The 17606-nt window shown below is 39.0% G+C and overlaps 1 protein-coding gene across 1 annotated transcript; it reads right to left on the bottom strand.

Moving 5' to 3' along the window:
• Window positions 1-9456: 9456 nt before the first annotated feature.
• On the bottom strand, window positions 9457-17002 carry ZSCAN12 (zinc finger and SCAN domain containing 12). The gene is made up of 3 exons (XM_012664346.1): window positions 16498-17002; window positions 12546-12690; window positions 9457-10758 (listed from the first exon to the last, which is right to left on the bottom strand). Exons 1-3 carry the CDS (start codon window positions 16909-16911, stop codon window positions 9464-9466), a joined length of 1854 nt encoding a protein of 617 aa, XP_012519800.1. The 5' UTR covers window positions 16912-17002; the 3' UTR covers window positions 9457-9463.
• Between the last annotated feature and the right edge of the window lie 604 nt (window positions 17003-17606).

Below are 17606 nucleotides of genomic sequence, written 5' to 3'. Positions count from 1 at the left end.
TGGGCAGAGATTGGGCTACATTACCAATTTGCTGACAGCTAGTAAAGACTCTTTCCTCTTTTAGCCTGTAAGTTTTAGAACTGAAAATGATAATAAGTTACTTGAAGTATTAGCCTTCACAATGTTATATTATATGTTATCTATGAGAAAAAAATACTGGTCAATCTGTCAATAGAGTATATATGAAGTTTCTTTTTCTATCTTAAAAAAATAATCAAGCCAAAGCTGGAAAAAATATACTCTCTGAAAGACACCTACATGGCCTTGTTTTGGAGAACATAGAGGCAGTCCCAAATTTATGAAAGTGCCCAGCAATTCAATGATGTGGGTTCCTTTCACAATTTACTGAAACATTATACATATGCTTTTTGTGTCCTTGGGTATCCATACACACCTATTTAGCCCATAAAGAAAAATAAAATATATATTTACAACAGACAGTGGACAATAATACTACTATCTATACTTGTTGAATAAATTAAAGATATGCGACTAGAGCAGGCATAAAGGAAATAACATGTTACCCAACCCACAGATAATCATCCAGGAGACAGATCACACGTCCAGAGATGCAGGTAAACAACTTATTTCAAAAGTCCTGGTTGCTTACATATATAGACCTCTACAGAAAAGGAAAAAAACCCTTCTGACTTTTGCTTTTCTTGACATGAGGCATTCATTTAATGTTCTTACTGGCTAAAGTGGGCAGTCTAAAATACTCATTCCCCATACAACTTGCCCATTTACATTAATTATATTAACTTTTCTGTACTGTAGAGATTCTGCTATTGAGGCTTCATCTCTGTCCATACAACTTCCCACAATTCTCTCATTTGTAAGAGCCTCTCTAATACGAATTTGCTGATATTAATATTTCCCAAGGTCTAATCTCTGAAGACTTTTCCATACTCATCACACTGTCAGGTTTTCTCTTTAGTGTGAATTCTCCAACGCTGAAAAAAGCTGGTGATTCCATGGAAAACATTTCCAGCAGTCATGTTTCTAAGATCTCTCTCTTGTGTAGATTCTCTGGTCCATAGTCAGTCCTGACTTCTGGGTAGAGGTCTTACTTCCTACATTCTTCGCACAGGTTCTATTAATATAAGGTTTCCTTGCTGAACAAGAGCCTTCTCACAGTCATCACATTTATGTTCTCTCTCTTATGTGGATTCTTTAGGCCACTATGGCTAAAGGCTTTCCCACATTCCTCATACTATAGCATTTTTCCTTGTGGTGGATCTCTTGGTGGGAAAGGAGGGATCCACCATAAGCAAAAGCCTCTCAAAACTTGTTGATTGCAAAGACAGTCTCTTCAGCACAGACTTCTTGATGCTGAGTAATAATTCACCAGTAACTAAAGCTTTTACTACACTTACTGCATTGATGTTGCACTTCTACAGATTCCCCCCACATAATTCAGCATTTCCAGAATTTTTTTGTTTTGAAGCCAAGTTCTTATTTTCATTTTCAGTAACACCATCTAAAAAAAATACACAGACAATTCAAATGTCAGTTGTCTCTTCTGAGATGAGACTTATGATAAGGAACAGTGATAAAAGTAAAACTCAGTTTTACCTAAAGTGCATGCCTTTTTAAATCTCTAAACTGGCATCTCAATTTTGAGAAGTGCCCAAGAGGCACATGGAGCATGGCAGGGGTGGTGGTTGGGGAAGAGGGTGCTGTTTGAGTGAGAAGATTGAGCTAGGCAGAAAGGGACTGGAAGAGCATGGAAGACTGTTCCTTCAAAATGCGACAATCAAAGAATCAGGAAGGTATTATCAAAAAAGTCAAGAGATCAATTTGAATCCAGAGCTGAGAAGTAAGGAATATCATGAAATCAAGAGAAAGTTTAATTTGCTAAGGATAGTTAAAAGGACTATTTCTATCTACTGATATGTGCCTAGGCCACTACTAAAGACCTATGAAATGCTCAATAAATATTTGTTGAGTGGATCAATAAACATGTGATATAATAAAAGTTAACTTGAAACAATAGCTAAACCAGTTTCAAAATACACCATACTAATTTGATGTGGGAAATCAGTAAAGTGGAAAATTTACAGTGGGGAAATAACTTTTCCAGGTAATGTTCAGATCTAAAACATAATAAAGCAACACTTTGTAGCCAAAGGAGTTAAATAGACCAAAACCCCCACAAATATGGTTGAGAGTTTCTACTTAAAGATCAGGTAGATAACAAGGAGATGAGTAAAGGCAAGGTTTCAAGGGGGAAGACATTACTAAAAGTTGTAAAGAGCTTCCCCTGCAAGGCTCTCCTATCTTTCTCTCCAGAGATCCTTTATCATCAGCTTTCCATAGCAAAAGGCAACAATGCTGAGAGCTAGACTAAGATAGGGTCTTAGGTTATCTCTGAAACCTTTGATTTCAAGGTGCTATCTTTGCCATAAGCATATCCTGTTCTATCCTTTAGCCTCAGACCTAAAGGCAATAGGATGAAGTTGGTCTTGGAAAATTGAATTTGAAGCTCAGTCCTCAGCAAAAATGCCTAAACAAACAAAAACCCCCAATATAGGAAAAAAAAAAAAAGGTTCCAAAGGTGCACATAAATAGCAGGGAGAACTAAAGTCCAAGAGGGAAATGCTGGGTTATGTCTCCAGAGACATCTGGTGGATTCTGAAGTTGAGTTTTGTTGCTTTCTGTGCTATTCCCAAAGCCTTTTACTAGTCAAGCTATAAGTAATCCTCTTGACCCTTCCCACCTGTGGCTTGTCCTTCATTCCTGGTGTCTCTTCAACTTTTCCAGCATGATCAATGCCTCTTCTCCACATTTTGGATGATATTATCCTACCTATGTCTGTAGCTTCCCAGGCAGGGGTCAAGGACCTGTTCCAGCACCTACTCCTTAATATGTATTTCTGGCCTCAGGAACTGTGGACAGTGCTCCCTGAGTCTCCTGACAGTCCTGTGAGGTACAGGTATCTATCTCCTGGTAGTAACAACTTAAAGTTTGAGGAAAGATCTGTGATTTCTTTGCCAGCTTGATTCTTGGTCCCAGACACAGAACGCTTCCTCTACCATCAGTCAATTTTAGAGATCTTTGCTGCAACAAGACTGCCATTCAGGAATGAGAGAGCTCAAGAGAAGATTCACTCCAGCTTGGGGTTCACACTGATTTTTCAGAAGTATTTCCTTGTAGCTAGTCTTCTTCCTGAGGCATAAAATAACAATGTTAACAGAAACTAAATTTTGTTTAGCTCTTTAATACAAGAACTCACTTACCTGGACGATGCACTGAAAGAAAATGGAACCCTGTGTCAGGAAGCTACATAAATCAGGAGAGCGAGAGTTACTTTGCAAATTATTCACCAACTCCATCTACTCATCTTTTACTTCCTACATGTTTATGTTAATAAAGCTTGAGAGAAAGATATGACCCCCTTCCCAATGGTTTTCCCCCTCAGTGCATCCCACACAAATGGCAGAGAAAAGAGCATCAGGAATGAGAAATAACAGCTAACATTTATTTAAAATGTACTATGAATGTAGTAACTTAAGTAGATAATAAGTCCACTGGCAGATGAATGACACTGCGGCAAAGAGATTAATTTGTTCAAACTCACACAACCGGTAAATGGTTTCTCTTTCCTTGTACTCAAGCATAGACCTATCTACTCTTGGGAGAGTCATGAATCACATCATGTCCCCCAACGAACGCAACTTTCCCTTTTACCAAACCAAGAACACAGACCTTCCTCTTTTTCTCAACAGCCCCAGTTATCCTGATACCTCACAACTTGGAAGTCATCCTTAACTTTCTCCGGCAGCCCTTACCACCAGGCCCAACCTCATCAGAGTCACCGAATTCTGAACCCGAAGCCCAAGACCCTGAGACCACCGCTGCTGCCAAAGGCACGTCACAAAGGCCAGGAAGGACCGCAGCTCTAGGTATGGCCGCCATCACCAGCTGCCTCAACATTCAGCTTCTCTAGGATTCTGGAGGCTTTTTCCTCTCTGTGGTTGCCTGGCGGCACCCCGCCCCCGCTTAGCAGGGCCGGTTCCGGCTGTGCGGTCAGGTAACCCCAAGGGCTCAGGCTGCCAAGCGGGGGGCGTCTGGCCCCGCCAGGGGCTGGCCTTCCGGATGCAGAACTTCAGAATATCAGCCCCCAAGGCAAACAGCGGAAACTATGGGCTGCTAGTTCTCTCTGATAACTAACAGGGGCAGAGATAAAAGACAGGGAAATCTCTCCAGGTTGGATGGTATGTGTCCTCTACTGGCTACTGTTCATCAGTTCCCAAGGCAAGAAAGTGAAAGCCGACCTGGGTGGGAGCTTTAATCTCAGGGCTAGGAGGACTGTGAAGCAGTCCTGGGAAACTTGCAGAATGGTTAAAGGTAAATTCTGACCTGGGCTAGGGCATCTAGAGCCAACGCATTTCAGAGCTCACAGTTAATCAAAACTATAGCAAACAGTTCTAAAGCACTAAATATATGCCAAGCACTACTCTAAGTGCTTTATATAATATGTAACTCTGTTAATCCAAATAATTGCCCAATTAGGTAATACTATTATTATCACAATTTTACATATGAGGAAACTGAGTCACAAGAGACGTTAAATCACTTGCCCAAAGTCACTCAGCTAGTAAGCTGAAACTTGAATCCTGGTAATCTGTCTCTAGAAACCATGTTCTTAAATCCTGCCTCAGGAGTAAGGAAATTGGCTACAGGAAGCTGTAGAATCTCTAAACTGCCTCATACTTTAACACGGATGAAATGGAAAGACACTCCTAAATTCCTCACTGAAGTAGGCAGAACTAAGGCACTAGATTTAAAAAGTAAGATACGCAGGACCACGCTTGAAGAGGGATAATGAAGATCTAACCATAAACCTGAGATTACAAATAGCCTCCACTTAGGAGGCCTTCTTGGGACAACTAGCAGCAGGCCATTTGGGCTTAAGAAGATGACTGGTAGGAGCAAACATATACCCCAAAGATCATCTTGAATTATGATAGGTGAAAGCTCTGGGAGCCTTGATTCATGGGTTTCAGATGCTAAAATTTTTTTTTTTTTAATGTGTGTGAAGAAAATAAACTGTTTCCGTAACAACAAGGGAAAAACTGCTGGCTCTCAATGACAGTCTTACAATGTAAGCTGGGGAGCTAATCAACTGAGGAATTTAAAACACTAATCCTGGTTGGCTTTGTAGAAATCCATTTATGTACATCAAATTAACTTATATATATAATAAAAATTATATACAATATATAAAAATATATTCATACACATATACTTTTTATATATTTATATATGTAGAAATACTGTATATGTACAAAAAATGTGCTAGGACTCCTTACCAAGTACACCCAGTAACATTTGAAAGGAACAAGAATCCAAAGACATTCTAATAAAATGAGCTGCTGGAGGGGCTGTGGTATAAGAACTTTTTGGTGTGAAAGAATAAAAGCTGGGAAGAGATTCAATTAAAGGCTATCCACATGATTATCCCCAGGTTGAACAAGCACTTGTTGCTCAAACTCTGGCCTTGTGGAGTCAACGGGGGTACCATTTGAACCATAAGAGGTCAATTGTAGGCCGGGCGCGGTGGCTCACACCTGTAATCCTAACACTCTGGTAGGCCGAGGCGGTGGATTGTTTGAGCTCAGGAGTTTGAGACCAGCCTGAGCGAGACACCGTCTCTACTAAAAAAAAAAAAAGGAGAAAGAAAGAAATTAGCTGTACAACTAAAAATATATATAGAAAAAATTAGCTGGGCATGGTGGCGCATGCCTGTAGTCCCAGCTACTTGGGAGGCTGAGGCAGAAGGATTGCTTGAACCCAGGAGTTTGAGGTTGCTGTGAGCTAGGCTGACACCATGGCACTCTAGTCCCGGCAAAAGAGTGAGAGGTCAATTTTAAGCAAACAAAATCAATATTTCATAAAATATATAGTTATGTTTTTTAATCCAAGAAGTGGTACTGGCTCCAAATATAAAACCACTTTTAAAAACTCTCATCAAAGATAAATCCATAATGGGTTACTAACACTTGAGGGCGTCTCTTTAAATCTTTATGATCTACCTTAAAGAAAAAAGCAGAATGTGAATTATGGTTCTAAGCTAGCAGGGTGATCCTTTCATATAAAGAACCCATTTTTAAAGTGGAATGTCTCCTGCGACATCCTTACTGTGCAGAAGGGCTATGAGAATCAGGGTTATGTTTATGCTGGCCAAACCTCACCCACTATTTGGTATGCAGAGAGGGTGGTGATGTTATTACCTGAGGTGTCTGGACCCCAGGACTAAGTTTTTTCCAGAATAGTAACGGGAGTTGAAAAGTTTCTACAGATAATTATTCGAGACACTAAATTATTATTGTAAAATAAGGTTCATTCAACTGAAATAAAACAGAGGAAGAGTATCACAGAGTTTAAACATATGGGCTCTGGAATTGGGCTGCTTGGGTTTAAATCCTGGCCCCACTATATAATAACTTTGTTAGTTTGGGGAAACTTTCAGTTTCCCCAGCTAAAAATGAAATAATGTAAGTAAAGCATTTAGTAATGCCTGTCCCTTAGTAAGAAATTAGTAAGTGTACAGTATTATTATTAATAGTTTTCTCAATTCCAAAAGTTGGTCAATAATAGCTTTGTTTTGACTATAACAACTCTATAATAATCTATTTTTTGTATATTAACAAAAGATGCTACTTCTGTATGGAGTATAGGAGTACAGAGCTTGTCTAAGTTCTTGTATCTTAGTGCTCTCCATCTCCAACCTCACCATATAGTTGAGATTTCTCAATTCAGAGCCCTGCTCAATCCCATTCTCCTTTCTCACGAGCTTTATCTCATACCTCAAATTCCAGCAACCACTACATACAATTTATTTTGGGGGGGAGAGATCCATCTTTTTTCCCTTTGGAGTCCCTTCCCACTGTACTCTTTAGAATCCATTTGATTTGTCAGGTTACTTTTTCATCCACAGCTATGTTTACACTCACTTCACTTTTCATTGCTTTACAAACATGACTCTCCCCCAATCTCTCTGTGCTTTTTGCCTTAAATAATCAATGTCTTGTTTAGCTTGAATCAATTAGAAAAGAGAAGCCAGGCAATCTTATTCTCATCCTTAATGTAATCTGTAAGCTGCTGTTTTATGATTAATTCATTTGAGTTTATACCAGGTACTTTTACCTGGCTGTTGTGGTTGTTACTACCATTCCTTCTACCTTGGACCCGCTTCACTTTCACATTTGTCCTTTCCATTCTGCCTCCTGTTATTGTTGATTATTTCAAAATCTACATAGATGCCTCAAAGTTCCCTGATTTCCTAGATCCTGTCACACCACATCTATCTTTTATCCATAAAGATGTGTTCTTGACCTCATCACAGGCATTCTCTGTTCACTGCACTCCCCAATGCAGCACTCCTGTTCCATATCTAATATCTGTCACATCCTCTATTTGCCACTCAAAGCCTCGATTTTTCTGTATTGTCAATTTAGCTTCAAGTAGTAACTTTATTCTACTATATTTTCTCCTTATCCTGGATAACTAGGTTTGATCTATGATGTGTACCTGGAAATTCCATGCCACTCCTTTTTTTGGTACTACAACTGTATTTAAGCATAACAAACAAGCAGAACAAAATACCCGCATTTATTTTTAAACAAGTATGAACTGTTTCCTATTATATGATAGGCATATTCCATTGTTCTTGGTCTTTGTTTACAGTCCCTCTATAATATTTGGTACATAAGAAACTTAGATTAAGTAGTGTGCAGAAAGGCAAGTGGAGGAACATGTGTGCATTGACAGAAACATGTTAAGCAGAAAATGAACTGGAAAGACCCCAAAAAAAGACACTGAAAGAAGTACAAAGTAAGTTTAAAAAACGGATTGCATTCCAGTGAGCAGTCAGATTGAAGACAGAGGCTCTGAAATTAGTATGCAGAGCAATTTCAGTTTGGATAACAAAGTCTATAAAATCAGACTAGATAAGGAATATGGATAGCATTGGTCTGGTAAGGAGGGCATTGTCATAGAGGTTCACATTACTAAGTAAAGTCCCCTCCAATGAGAAGAGTTTGCATGTGAGTGAGAAATGGCAAGCAGAGTAAGCTTAGCTAGGGAACAGTCCTCATATACTTACAGCTATAGAGCTCTCAGGTATAGATTTGGCATCCTTGTTTGTTTCCTTCAGGTAAAAAACTAGGTTTCTAATCCCAGTTGCCTCAGTGCTTTATGTGTGCAACTCCAATGCTGGTGTTATGAAAAAGCCTAAATAAGCAGTGGTTGTTTTTCACCTGTTCATTTGTTTTTCTCTATTGTGAACTCAAGAATGTTTTTCCATACAGAAAGTCATATTAAGTCCCAATCCCAAAAGCCAATTTGACATGTAATATGCCTAAATTATACTATTTATACCATTATCATTTCTATGGGAAAATGTGTTCACATTTACAACTTAGAAAGCTAGAAACACACTATAGGACTAAGGACTCCCCTAGTTCCAACCCTGTGATGATATTCTGTATAGAGGTTATGAATAGTGGGGCAAGAGACAGGGACATTAGGGAAATAGGGGTAGAATATATCATAGGAATGGGAAGAAGATGGGACGAAGATACAGAGCTGTGTAGAAATGTAATCAGGAGTGGGACTTACTAAAGAAGAATGGAAATTACTTTTTTCTTGCTTCCCTTCTCCTATTGTCACTGTGTCACCACTTCAAACCCATTGACTGCTATAAGTGAGGGAAGAAGAGGGACTGCAGTTATCTTGGGGTGGAGTGGGAAGATAGACCCAGAAATTGTGGTGTGGAATTTGTTATGGCAAGGTAAAAAAGGAAAGAAATAATAGGACATCTCAGTAGAGATTGATTCCCATATAAAAAGACAAACAGATAAGGAACCATGTATACTTCTATGTGGCTTGTCTGTTGTCCATTAAAATAATCATCATAAGCTCTTATCCAAAACAGAATTTTTAACTCAGCAATACAAGGGTAAAATCAACCAGTTGTTGGTTATTTTTCAGAAGCCCAAGGGACAGTATCTGTAATCTTTGGGCCTTTTATGAGCTCAAGAAGGTATACAAACCAAAAAATTATAAATCCGTTATCAAGAGCAATTATTAGAAAACTCAGAATACAATAATGATAGAGCCGGGAAACAAAGGAAGGTTGAAGGTAAAACACAAAGAAATACCAGCACCCCTCCCCTAAATAAACAAACACATAAGGCCTGACACTCAGAAGACCTTAGTAAACCTTGGAATGTAGGTCTCTTTTTTGAAACACTTAAATTTGAAGGGATGGAAAGGCCATCTTAAAACCCTAGATTTTCTTGTTCTCTGCAACACCTAATACAATGGGCAGCACACAGTGGGTTCTTATTAAATATATGAGGTTTACTTATAGAAATAGTGACTGAAGTTTTGCCCCAAATCATTAGAAAGCTAGTATTTCTCACCAGAAGTCTGTAAGATAGCTTCCCTGTAGTCATCACACAGAAACAGATTTTTCTCCTTTGTGGATAGACTGATGTTGAGTAAGAGCTGAATTCTGCCTGAATGATTTCCCACATTCTTTACATATATAGGGACTAATTCTATTATGGATTCTCTGGTGTTTACTAAGATCTGACCTCTGTCTGAAGGCTTTTCCACAATCATCACATTGGTAAGGTTTCTCCCCAGTGTGGATTCTGTGATGCTGAATGAGGCTGGTGATTCCTCGGAAGGCATTCCCACACTCATCGCACTTGTAGGGCCTCTCTCCAGTGTGGATTCTCTGATGTTCCGTGAGGACTGATCTTTGGGTAAAAGCCTTCCCGCACTTATTACATTTATAGGGTCTCTCTCCAGTGTGAATTCGCTGATGTTCTGTAAGACTTGCCTTTTGAATAAAGGATTTTTCACATACATCACATTTGTAGGGTTTTTCTCCAGTGTGAATTCTTTGATGCTGAATAAGGCCACTCTGACTGAAGGATTTCCCACAATCCTTACACTGGTAGCACTTTTCTTTGTGGTGGATTTCCTGATGGGAAACAAGGGATGAATTATAAACAAAGGCTTTTCCACACTCATTGCACTCATAGGGCTTTGCACCAGTGTGAACTCCTTGATGCTGAGTAAGTACGGAACGCCGACTGAAACTTCTATTACACTGAGTACACTGGTAAGGTTTATCTCTTGTGTGGATCTTGAGATGGTGAAAGAGGCCTGCTTTCTGACTAAAGGCTTTGCCACATTCATTACAGTGGTAGTGTTTCTCTCCTGTGTGGAGTCTCTGATGTTGATTAAGAGCTGACCACCGGCCAAAGGCTTTGCCACACTCATTACATTTGTATGGTTTCTCTCCAGTGTGTACTATTTTGTGTCGAATAAGCACAGTTCTTCCTCGGAAAGCTTTTCCACATTCTTCGCATTTGTAGGGCCTGTCTCCGGTATGGATCCTCTGATGTTCTAAGAGGCTTGATTTTTGACTGAATGCTTTTCCACAGTCATCACATTCATAAGATTTTTCTCCTGGACAGATTCCCTGGTGTTCAGTATGGTCTGAGTTCTCAGTCAGACTTGCTCCATTTTCATCACATGTAGGTTGTTTATCTTCCCTGGAGTATCCAGAAGGCTCTTCCGTTTTTTCTTCAGGTTCATGAGTCTCTCCACACCTAGTAGACCGAGGTATGTCATTTTCAAATCTGCTAGATGTATTCCCATATGGTTCCATTTCTTCAGAAACTTCTTGCTTTAGAGTTAAATTACTGTACTCATTTCCAGTCTCAACATCTGAAACTAAAAAGGGATCACAAATGTTACCTAGCATCCAACAATAGCAAACAGTAACTTCATTAGGCAATATAAAATTATTCAAATGAAACACACATAAGAACCTAGAGTTTCTTCATGACTGTAAAATGGCATTAGAATATAAGATGGACCTAACATATAAAGTACTTCAAAAATTGTTAAGGAAGAAAGCAATAACCCAATATAAACCTGGGCAAAGAGGCCGAGTGCAGTAGCTCAAAGCTGTAATCCTAGCACTCTGGGAGGCTGAGGCAGGAGGATTACTTGAGTTTAGGAGTTTGAGACCAGCCTGAGCAAGAGTGAGACCCCTGTCTCTATTAAAAATAGAAAAATTAGCTGGGCATGGTGGCATGAGCCTGTAGTCCCAGCTACTCAGGTGGCTGAGGCAGGAGGATCACTTGAGTCCAGGAGTTTGAGGCTGCAGTGAGCTATGATGATGCCACAGCACTCTACCCAGGGTGACAGGGCGAGACTCTGTCTCAAAAAAAAAAAAAAACTGGGCAAAGTTAAAATTGATGGTTTCCAGGAAAGGAAATGCCCTTAAGCATAGGAAAAGATGCTCCACCTCACAATCAAGGAAATGCAAATTTAAACAAATTGAGATATAATTTTTTACCCATCCAATTTGCCTAATCAGTTTGCTACAACACTGTGTTCACAAAATGGATAACATACATTTCTGGTGGGAGTATGAATTGATCCAATCCTTTATAGAGGGCAATTCCACAATATCTATCAAACCTTTGACCTAGTGGTTCCACATATAGGAATTTATGCTACAGACATACTCATACACATGGTTATTTATTGCAGCACTATTTGTTACAGTAAAATACTAAAGACAAATATCATCAGCAGGGGACTGGCTAAGTTGATTGTATAGTACACCCAACCATTTTAATATTAAGCAGCTGTTAAGAAATAAAAAATGTCCAGATGTGAGACAAATCCACACTGAGTCAAAAAAAAAAAAAAAAGAAATAAAAAATGCAAGATTCTAGTATCTTAGTGATAAGGGGAGAAAAATATATTTGTTTCAATATGAAAAATGTCTATTCATCAAAAAAATCTCTGGAAGGACACACAGTAAATTAATAACAGTGACAACTTATTTCAGAGTAGGGAGAAGAGATTAGAGCACTGGGGGAATTAAGTAGAATGGAAACTTTTCATTGAATAACTTTTAAAATTTCTGTTTTTGAACCATGCTAATTTTTACCTATTTAAAAAAATTAAGCAAAACAGAAAAAAATATAGAGAAAGTAGAGATAAGGAAGGTAGAGGGTCTTTCACGCATTCCCCAACTTTTAACATTTGGCCACATTTGCATTATTATTCCTTCTCTTTATTAGTGTAAACTTTTTTTTTTTTTTTTTTGTCTTGACCATCTGAGAGTTAGTTGCAGACATTATGGGGCAAAGGCTTATTTACTGAAGGAGAAAGGATATAGTCCAAGTGGAAGATAGTGGTATTGCCTGGTAGAACAAAGGTTAGAAACAACACAGAGGTCAGTATCAGAAGTACTAAATTAAGTGATCTAAAATAAAATTTAGAATTTAGAATTTAGAAAAACATGAATATTAAAAAAAAGGAAAGAATTGAAGAGTGACAAACCAGGCTGTCCAATAGTCTATGCATGAGCCATCAGATTCCTAGAGAGGCCTTTCTGAATTTAATGAGCAGAAACAGTACTAAGTACAAAAGAGCACCAATGTTCTGTGTTAGTTTGCCCTGTATTCCTCTTCCTTCCAAGATGGTACTTTCTTCTTTACCTTGTTCCTGCTCGACTCCAAGTTCCGGAGATTCACACTTTAGCTGGGCTTTTATGGACTGGAGGGACATACTGTGTTCTCGTTCTGTTCCTATAAGTACCATCTCCTGCAAGAATACTTCCTGTTCCCCAATATGGACTGAGACCTGAAGAAAATGAGATATAGCTGACAGACTCACTCTGATAACAGAAAACAAAAAAGTATACTATTCATAGCAGTGGCACCCAGCTTGCCAAAATAACCTTCTTCCCAGATATCAGCCTGCCATAACCCTACCCAATCTTCAAGGCCCATGTAAATGTTGCCTCCTACGGGGAACCTTCCCTTCCCTAGCCAAAAGTAATTTCCCCTGTTGTTAACAGCTAAAGTATGTTGGTTACTATTAATACTTTGTCTCATGTTCAAAGAAGTGGAGAAGGGAAAGTGAGAAAGACAAAATGCAGGAGAAAAGAAAAAGACGGTAAAAGAGGCAGAAGAATAAAAAAGATAGAACTTAGGGGAAAATAAAACATGAGAGAAAGAGGAAAAGGAAAGGGGATAAGTAAAGGGAAATAATGCAGAGAAATGATAGCAAAGAAAGGGAAAAGGAAACAAAGGAAAAAGAGGAAGAAAAGAAAGAGGGTGGGAGAAGGAAGGAGAAAGAAATGGAAAAAAGGGAAAGGACAGAAACTCCTCATATTTATTACAAAAGCTATTTCCAATAGTCTCTGCCCTTCTGAGGTGCCCATCCCACTTCTTTCTAAGAAGATGATCTTATTTTCTACTTAACTAAGATCACAATCATCTCAAAAATCATCTACCCTTCACTTTATCTCCATCCTCATACTCTTTTCCTGCCCTTCTATCTTAGAGGAAGATGTCTTCTCTTTTTCAAGGCTCACATGTCTCTCTACTTTTGCCTTCAATCCCATCCCTTTCTGCTTCCCTCTGACCCTTGCTTCCTCAATAAACTAACTCATTATTCAGCAATTTCAGCCACTCTATGGCTCCCATTCCTCTATAGGCCCATTTCCTCTTGCATTTAAAAGCAAGGATTTAGAATCACATCAATTACTTACTCATCTCTTAGTTTAGTAGTTCTGTGACCTTTACTTAGTTACTCTCCCTGAGATTACACATATCATGTATATAAAGCATCTAGCACAGGACCTAAGCATCTACAACAGGCCCTCAGATTACTCCCCCATTCCCTTCAAAGGCTAAATTTTGTAAATAAGAAATCACTATACACTGCCTCTATTTCTCTGATACAGTTTCATTTTGTAGCCTCTGTCTCCAGAATAAGAGCCAGAATCAGCAGAATGTACAGAATATCAAAAGTACAGAAAAAGATTTTTTTCATACCTCAAATCTGAGAAAAGAAAGAAAAAACAAAAAGCCAGTACATTGAGCTGTGCCTTCTATCCCTGGATCTCTTAGGTCTGAAAAATCAAGCTGTAAAGCTCCATTAGCTGCCCCCAGCATGCTTTCAGAGAAAGGACTAGTTGGCAATACAAACTCAACATGTTTAAAACCAAATTACTTTTGCCTGCACCTAAAAGTCCTATTCTTTCTTCTGGTTCTTTTCCTACCTCCCTGGCCACTCCTTCCGTTTCCACTGCTGGTTACTCCCTTGACAATCTCATTCAGTCTCGTGGCTTTAAATATCATGCACACTCTGAAAATCCCAATTTTATATTTCTAGCACAGAAGCCTTCCATTTAATTCCAACTATTTATATCCAGTTGCTTGCTCAACTTTTCTACTTGGATTCTAACAGGAATCTCAAAATTAACATGTCTAACACCTAACTTTGGATTCCTGTCCCTCCACCCCAAACATACTTCTTTCCCAGTCTTCACCATCTCTGTGAATGATGAATCCATTCTACCTGATGTTCACACTAAAAACTCTGGCATAATCCTTAACTTACTTTCTCTCACATCCCACATTCTGTAATTCTATATAAAAAAAAACCTATCAAGCTCTACCTTCAAAATATATCCAGAATCCAATCACATTTTACCACTTTCACTGCTATTATCCTAGTTGAAGTCACCAGTATTGCTTACCTAGATTATTGCTTACATCTATGGCCTCCTAAAATGGTTTCCTTTCTGCAACCTTTGACCCCTATGCCTCCCCAACCCTCATGCCAGGCCCACTGTAGAACTTTCTTAACACAGTAGTCATAGTGATTATTTTAAAATTTAGGTCAGATTATATCTCTTTTCTGCCCAAACTCTCCCATGACTTTCCATCTCAGAACCAAATGCAAAATTTTTATAATGACTCACAAGTCCCTACATAATATGGTCTCCTTATAACTATTTTATCTCCTCCTTGACAAACACATCTCTACCATGAGAAGCACATTCTCCCTCTAAGACCTATCTATTTACTATTCCCTCTGCCTGAATGCTCTTATCCTTGATAGCTGTATGGCCTGCTCTTCAGATTTCTGCTCTAAATATCACCCTATTTGAAAAGCCTTCTCTGACAAGTCTACCAAAGATAGCAAAATCGCCATTTCCTTCACTATTCCTTTTCTCTGCTTTTATTGTTGCTACTGTTTTTTTAACAGGATTTATCATCACTGACATTTTATATGTTTGTTGATTTTTTTTATAATTTACTGTCTGTCTCCTCTCAGTAGACTAGAATCTATTAATACACAAGACCAGCAACTTTCTATGCTTTGTTCACTGTTGCATTCAAGTGCCTAAAAGAGTACCTATCTGCTTACTGATTTCCTACACTCCTTAACTGTTAGGAGAGTTTCCACTACACTAGTCTTTCAAGCTCCACATCCCTAGTGCTTAGCCTAGAACAGACTGCTCTGTAGAGTTCTCCTCCATTGATTCTTCCTTTATAAATCTAATCTGTCATCATTTCCAATTAATTCTCACCTAAGACATGCCTCATCCCTTGCAATCACACTTTCACAATCCTATTTCAAACTTATATCTTTTTGACACATGCTCCTTCTCTCTCCACTCTATTTTGTATCCCAACGTTAAATTACACTTCCTGTTTTATTATTTCACTAGGTTTCATACTCTTTATACCAACATTTCCTAGACTTTATTGATATGTTGAGTCAGATAATTCTTTGTCCTCTGAGACTGTTCTGTGTGTTCCAAGGTGTTTAGCACCATCCTCGCCCTCTCTGCCCACCAGATGCTAGGAGTATATCCCTCACTTACAACAAACAAAAATGTCCCAAGACATTGCCAAATGCCTTCTGGGGCATAAAACTGCCACTGGTTGAGAACCACTGTCCTACATCACTATTAAAACAAAACAGTTCTACATAATTTGATTCTCTTTTACGTTTTAGGATTAGGAAACCTCATTTAGACTCAAGCAGAAAAGGTTCAGAGCCTCTGTCCTACAGAATAAAATCTAAACTCCAGAGGTTGGGATTCAAGGTCCTGGACTCTCTATCTCAACTTTTCTTCTCAAAACTCACCTTTCCACCTAACTAGGCTTTCTACTTCTCAAAGAAACATGGAATCCTGCTCTGCTTCTCCCCACTATCTTTCCATTATGTTCCTACCTCTCATTCCCCTGAGAAGGTGACTTTCATTTCTCCATCTTTAAGTATATTAATGGAGAGTCAGGGAAACTTATTTCTTATTTATATTGTGCAACAGAAGTGATGCCCCTTTCAAAGAGCTGCTTCCCATCCTGCTACCTTTGTCTTTAACATCTTCTCTCTGTCCTAGAAGTCTTCTGTTTCTAAGCTAGGCAGCATGTTCATCAAACAGAATTTTGTAGTGTAGTACAGAAATACACTATCCCTCTGCACAAAAGTTAACACCATATTAACCAATTTTCCATGAAACTCAGGCCCCTTTCTGATGCACCAAACTGTCAAGACTATGCTTAGTGAAATAATGCTGTACTTCCCTCTGGCCTAGAAATCTATAATTTATCTTTTCTCAAACAGAAATCACATCTTTTTTCTCACCTGATCTCCTGGCTCATCCAGCTCTCTCTCTAAATCCTCCAGCACAGTTACCACCTCCTCCCCACTCTCTGGATGCTGCTCCTGCACCCAGGACTGGAGCTCCTCCGGTAGGATGGTAAGGAACTGCTCCAGCACCAGCAGCTCCAGAATCTGTTCTTTGGTGTGGGTCTCTGGCCTAAGCCACTGGTGGCAAAGTTCCCGAAGTCGGCTTAAAGCCTCACGGGGTCCAGATGTTTCCTGGTAGCAGAATTGTCTGAAGTACCGTCGGAAGATCTCTCTGCTATGGGTGTTGTTCTTTTGCAGGTTCTGATCCTGTCTGGTGGTATACTTCTCTTCCTCTTCCTCCTCTATCTTTATTTCCAAAAGTTCATCCTGGTCCTCGTGGGCCTGTATATCCCAAGTAGATGCCATCATAGCTGTGCAAAACCTTTATCAGTGCTTCAAGTAAGATCTCCCTGGAAAGTTTCTTCCTGGGCGTACCTGAGGAATAAGCCATCATTATTAATACAAATTACACCATAAATAAAAATTGCAAATTCTAAGAACTTAAGTGTGACTTTTGAAAGTCTGCCCCCAGGTTAATTTAGTATACTAAGAGAAATGCTTTGCTAGAAAAGATTTAAGAATAAACTAATTTAAAGAGAAAAGATGCCAAGTTACTTCAGAACTTTTAAGAAGGAAGAGTAAGATGTGGTAGGAAATATTTCTATTTAGTCCTAAAATAAAGAACAAGTAAATGGAATAAAACTAACATTTAGAACAAGAGGATAATAACAATAAAAGGTTGGGATATCCTTGATTAGTTGCCTTTTTTTTTTTTTTAATGCTCAGATGTCTGGTAGAAACCGTGAAATCATAAAAGCAGCAAAGTCACATTAATTTATTTCTTTGGGATTTAATGTCTCTGCTCCTCATTCTTCATTTATAACATGAAAAGGCTGAAGAGGTTACTCTTTAAGGCTTTCTTCTAGCCTCGAGTTCTGTGATTATAAATCTAGAGCAAGGCAGGCCCAGGAAAGGGACGCCGCCAGCGTCCGTGATCCAGGAATGTCCAGAAATGTCCGGAGGCGCTGAATGGGAGAAAGATACAACCACCGCCCGAGGCCGAA

This window comes from Propithecus coquereli, unplaced genomic scaffold (genome assembly GCF_000956105.1).
Source record: "Propithecus coquereli isolate 6110/MARCELLA unplaced genomic scaffold, Pcoq_1.0 Scaffold882, whole genome shotgun sequence".
NCBI classification, from domain to species: Eukaryota; Metazoa; Chordata; class Mammalia; order Primates; family Indriidae; genus Propithecus; species Propithecus coquereli.
Note: the sequence above shows the minus strand (reverse complement) of the source record. Positions and strands in the feature narration are given on the sequence as shown.

Bases quoted from the DNA above. Each gene is read 5' to 3' on its own strand.
- ZSCAN12 (XM_012664346.1), bottom strand. From the start codon at position 16,911: ATGATGGCATCTACTTGGGATATACAGGCCCACGAGGACCAGGATGAA. The intron at 12,691-16,497 runs GTGAGAAAAAAG...CATTTTCTTCAG, and splicing joins TGGATGAGCCAGGAGATCAG to GTCTCAGTCCATATTGGGGA. The intron at 10,759-12,545 runs GTAAAGAAGAAA...ATCCCTTTTTAG, and splicing joins TGGAGTCGAGCAGGAACAAG to TTTCAGATGTTGAGACTGGA.